General features: G+C 44.1%; 1 protein-coding gene across 1 annotated transcript in view; it reads right to left on the reverse strand.

The window, feature by feature from the left end:
- SMC5 (structural maintenance of chromosomes 5) overlaps positions 1-5795 on the reverse strand; it is a 118603-nt gene that overhangs the window by 27492 nt on the left and 85316 nt on the right. Inside the window, exon 18 of the mRNA XM_019517470.1 lies at positions 1941-2066. Within this exon, the coding sequence (XP_019373015.1) occupies positions 1941-2066 (126 nt within the window). The remainder of the gene's footprint in view (positions 1-1940; positions 2067-5795) is intronic.

The raw sequence follows: 5795 nt of genomic DNA on the forward strand, positions 1-5795 counted from the left end.
ACTCTCTAACCAGTTGGCGACCCATTGGACTGTATGGGTGTCTACGCCACAGTCCCCCAGCTTCCTAATGAGAATGGGGTGAGAGACAGTGTCAAAAGCCTTCCTGAAGTCCAGGAAAACTATATCCACTGCCACCCCTGCATCCAATGATTTAGTGACCTGGTCGTAAAAGGCCACACCAGGTTGGTCTGACAGGACCTGCCGCTGATGAACCCGTGCTGGTTGCCCCTGAGCATGCAGCTCCCTGCTGGCCCCTCCTGGATGTGTGCCAGAATAATTTTCTCAAACAGCTTGCCCAGGATCGAAGTAAGACTGACTGGCCTGTAGTTTCCCGGGTCCTCTTTCCTCCCCTTTTTGAAGATGGGAACCACGTTGGCCCTCTTCCAGTCCTCCGGCACCTCTCCAGAGCACCACAAGTGTTCATAAAGCCGCGCCAGGGGACTTGCAATGACCCCAGCCAGTTCCAGTAGGATCCCTGTTGATGACTGTTCTAACTGGTTCCAGCGTGAGGCAGTAAGTGACCATTTGGGGTGTGGTAGAAGTGGGGCAGTTCTTTTTGTATTGTAGCAGATTACTGTGGGGTAGTTGGGTGGCTTTCAGATACAGTCTCTCTCTACTGGATAGTCCTTGTTGTATGAAGGCAGATTTTAGGTTGGCCATATGGGCATCAAAAATATTCTCCTTAGAGCTGATGTGGTTGTATCAAGGGCCTTACTGGAGATCATGACTTTTCTGCGTTCTTAGGATGATTGCTGGTCTTGTAGATGTAAGAATGGTGGTCCGTGAGTTTTTAGATATAACAAAGCTTGAAAGAGTGCATATCTTTCCCTTACTGAAGCAAAAGGCAAGAAATTACAGCAGGGTGAGAGGGAAGGGGCAAGGACCACTTCCCTAGGAAGTTGGCTCCAGATTCTGGCCACCCTAACTGTAAAATATTGCCTCCTGATCGCTAACCTAAACCTATTCTCCATCAGCTTATTACCATTGTTCCTCGTCACCCCAGGTGGTGCTGGGGAGAATAGGGCTCTTCCTATTTGCTAATGATCTCCCCTGATGAGTTTGTAGGCAGCCACCAGGTCCCCCCTCAGCCTCCTCTTGCCAAGGCTGAACAGGTTCAGGTCCCTCAGTCTCTCCTCATAGGGCCTGTCCTGTTGCCCTCTCACCAAACGGGTGGCCCTCCTCTGAACCCTCTCTGGGCTCCTTACCCTCTCTGTCACTGTGTTTCCTGCTCCGGCCCCAGTCTGCTACGTGCCACTTGTAGCGCATGTGCCATGTGTTAGCCACCTCTAAGCTAGAAGATCAGTATAAAAATCAAGGATCTGATGCAGACCTTAGTGAAGTCACTGGGATGTCTACAAGTGATTTCAAACACTTTCTATAGATCAGGCCCATAATACAGGAAGCATAAGGTGTCATGCATGAGCCTCTGAAGGAGAAAAGGAAGTGCTTGTACTACAGCAAAAGCTCTGTTATCCAGCATGGGGGACGCCGGTTAATCAAATATGCTGGTTAATCAAATGTGCACCGTCTGGTGCACTCCCTGGCATCAGTGTGCCAGGGGACATGGACAGGGGCCCTGTACAGGCTGGTTTGCCCTGGGCCATGGGCCGAAGAATTAAAGAAGAACTCGGCTCGCGGTGGCAAAACTGGAAGTGGGACTTCCAGTTTTGCTTTTGCCACGTCCCTCGGATGCTGATTAGTGGAGCTTTCGGGTTGATAAAGTGCTGGATAACACAGCTTCTGCTGTATCTTGCAAACCTCCACTCTACTAAACTGGACATGAAGCAAGAAAAAAAGTGGGGAAAACACCCACTTGCTTAGACAAAGGAATTATTTTACTTCAGGTTTAGAGGTGTCATAAGTTCAGTTCCGAATATTATATAAATCAACAATCACTTCACTGCACTCTTTTTAAAAATATGTGGTTATCTAATACTTACAGTCTGAAATTCTTGTGGAACCGGCTCATCTGGGCTCAGGTTGCACACCTGTCTGGCTTTTCTCATCAGTTCCTTGCAGTGGTTCAACAGGCTACGTTTTCTTTCATCCAGAACACGAAACTGTTCCTATTACAACAGAAAATTTTTTTTTAAAAGCAGGCTTTAAAAGAAAATTGAAAGCCTTCAGCTGTCAGTCACTCTGAATTACATTCAGTAGTCCTAGATAGAGGGAAACAAAGGAAACAGGCAAAAAGGACAGACTTCATACATCCCTTCTCCAGCCCTACTACCTATGAGAAATAATATACTGAATATAATTACCATATTTACTTGATTTCAGCATGAGATTTTCTTCCCCATTCACCGTGGGGAAAACAAAGCCTCATCTTACAATACAGCATCAAGTAAAAATGTATTACTTAGAGCCGGAAGAGGAAGCTGGACTCCACTCGGAAAGGTACAACGCAGCCAAGGAGGCAAATGGCTGTTGGTGGAGTGGGGTGGGGCAGGCAATAGTTGAGAGGTGGAAAGTGGCAGGGAAGGTAGAGATACAGGTGCGAGATGCCGGTGGAAGGGACATAAGTACCAGACCCTTGCTGCTTCTTTTCCCACTACAGTAGTGAGTGGACAAATTTAAGATGACCTGCCAATAAGTAAGATTCTACTATAACAAATGTATAAATTTCTATGTACAGAATCTGATTTTTAGGGGTGGGGGGGTCCTCTTAAATTCAAAGTCATACCATATTTACCTGAATCCAAGACATTAAATTCAACTTATACTCAGGTCTGAAAAGTCAGGGCAGATGGTTTTCAAAGACAAGGATTATTTTCACACTGTAAACATTCATCTCAATTTGACTTGTAATTCCCACTCCCCTCCAAAGTCAAGAAATGCTAAATCTAGATGAATGGATTAAGTTTTTTGCACAGTTTTAGTATATGTAAGCATGCTTTTTAATAAATAACGCCAAAATTTAACCCCCATACAAGTTACAAAATTTAACACCCATACAACCCTCTTGAATTTGAACCATGACAACTTCCAACTAGCCCATTTTCTCCCCTTTCCAGTGTGTTATAGTAAACATGTAGAAAGATATCAGAAAGCTGGGTGACTGGGCAAAAATATGGCAGATTAACTTAAATATTGATAAATGCAAAGTAATTCACATGGTGTGGGGGGAGAAATAATCTTTGTTATACATAAACAATGCTGGACTCTGAACTAGATGTTACAACTCAGAAAGAGACTTTGGAGTCATTGTAACTAGTTCTCTAAAAACATCAGCTCCATGTGCAGAGATATTTGATCTAGCCTTCAGCGTGCTAACATGGATACTGGAAACCATCAAGCCTGGTGGGGTGGGCCCATGGCTAGGTTGCCTTACTTAAGAGTCTGACATATTTGTACAATGCTCTAACTCTGCTAATATACCTTGCTTCTCTGTGGGGCTAAATAACTGTGGGAACACTTCGCTAATGCAGCTAGGTGGCTTATGGTCCTTGAGGTATGAAATAACCAGCTAGCTGCAGTATCTACATATCACACTGTGCTGTGTTGCATCTTTTGGAGTAAGTGCTGTCATTTGTACTACTGGTATCACAGAAGCACAGTCAATATGACAAAGCTATTAGTTGCCTTTATAATATCACCAACAAAAAAAAGCTACAAGAGATTTTTCAGCAGACCAACTGCTGACAACATAATCAATTATCTTTTTAGTAAAAACACTGTGAAAAATGGATTTTAGTTTACTATTCTGTGCTTTCTGCAAAAAAGGCAACAAAATTTTTCATAATTTGGCTGGAACCATGTTAATTTCTCAAGAAACAAGGCTATTCTTGATATTTTTACTAGACCAACTGTATAGCTGGGAGAGCTGCTGGATAAGCTTGCATTTAGGACTTTGTACAAACCAGGTATGTCAAACGCAAAATTAGGTGGAGGACTGCATTCCTTTCTTTTCAGGTGCTCGCAGGCTGCACCCCAGCTCTCACGGCGACAACCCCAGCAGCCCCCCCGATCTGGCAGCAGTGGCCACGTTTCCTGCAATAGCGGACAGCATTCTGGTGAGACCTGGGGCACAGGCACCCCAAGCAGCAGTATGGTCAGAAGCTATGCCACCAAGGCCAGAGCTCCAGGTCTGACTACAATAGTAGGGCTTCCCACTATGGCAGCCAGACTGCCACCTTTTGCAGAAGCACAGGCAGCTCCACCAGCACTGCAGGCAAAAACCCCTCTGCTGGGGCTCTGGCTGCAGTAGCCGGGGAGGATCCCAGAGGCAGCCAGCACTGCAGCAAGGGCTGAGCACTAGCAACTCAAGCAACATCACAGTTGCCAATGGAGGCAGCCCATGCCTGGTGAGAGCAGCCCCAGTGATACCATGGGCAAACCCAACCACTGCAGCCAGAGCGTGCTGAGCCAGGTCTTTTGCTCCAGCCCTGGCAACAGTGGTAAGGCTTCTGCCTTCAGTCCTGCTCCCCCTGGGACACTGGCTGCTACACAGAAAACTCCACCACCACTATCAGAGCCAGGGCAAAAGTCTGCAAGCCAAATGGCCCAGGTCAGAGGGCCAGATGCAGCCCATGGGCCATATGTTTGGCCTCCCTGATCTAAACCAAATAACTCCCCTCTTTGCAAAACTGCCACTTTCACACTTCAACAATGTGGAAGCCTTTCAGGGATAACAGTACATTTGAAATATTTTTAACTAAAAACTGTAATGTTGTGTATCCTACTATATAAAGAACCCTAATCATATTTTTTAAACAGTGGTTGCCTTATTAGAGAACTACCTGTAATAGAACTTTTTCAGAATAATTTTTATCAATATATTAAATTTAATTCACGTTAGTTTTTCAAGTGTTAGAGCAGGTAATAAATACTGAAGTTATGTCAGACTTTACAGATACTCAAGAGTTTGAACATATATGCCTTTGTGTCTTAGGTTTTCTACATTAAGCCTCAACATGATAAAAAGGTTCCCTTGACTGCTATGTGTTCTCTGCTAACCTCCTCCCTGCCCCGACCTTGTAGCCAAAACAGATTCAAATATTTATTTCTGCATTTGGGCTTGCTCTTTCCCTATTGGGAAAATGAGATAATGGGAAACAGAAAAATGCTGGGATACTACCTATCAAAACACTTCCTCAATGCTTTGGTATTTTGAGAAAAAGGAATAAAAACAAACAAAAAACATCCACACGCTATCATTTTTACCTTAATGATAATTGGAGGAGATTCTCCATACTGTGGCTAAAAAGAAACCAAAAACTTTGAGATTTGGAACAATATACATTCTGAAGGTCTCAATCAGCATATTAAAACATTCATGCTTTAAGACCAATTCAAAGCTATTCTGGTTTAAGATTCTGAACCATTTCAATCTTTGTACTGTGTAAAACTGGGAATATTTACAACCTGTCACCTTGGCTGTTCACCCATTTTGCCTAAAGAGTCATAGTATTAACTACCGAAGTAAAAAAATATAGGCTTCCACTGTCTCATTGCAACATTTATATATAAAAATCAAAGCCCTTATGATTTTATTTGTATTGTACACATATTAAATTACATAAAATGAACCAGGTTTCTATTATAGGGTGAATTAACTGCTCAAGCTCGTGGTGCTCAGGCCAGGTGCCCAATGATTGGAAGACAGCCAACGTGGTCCCCATCTTTAAAAAAGGGAGGAGGGAGGACCTGGGCAATGATAGGCCTGTCAGTCTTACCTCAATCCCAGGGAAACTCTTTGAGAAGATCATCAAGAAGCACATCTGCGATGGGCTGGCTTCAGGGATGATGCTCAAGAGCAACCAGCACAGTTTCATTAGGGGCAGGTCATGTCAGAC

This window comes from Gavialis gangeticus, unplaced genomic scaffold, assembly GCF_001723915.1.
Source record: "Gavialis gangeticus isolate Ggan-Ray unplaced genomic scaffold, GavGan_comp1, whole genome shotgun sequence".
In the NCBI taxonomy this organism is placed as follows: domain Eukaryota; kingdom Metazoa; phylum Chordata; order Crocodylia; family Gavialidae; genus Gavialis; species Gavialis gangeticus.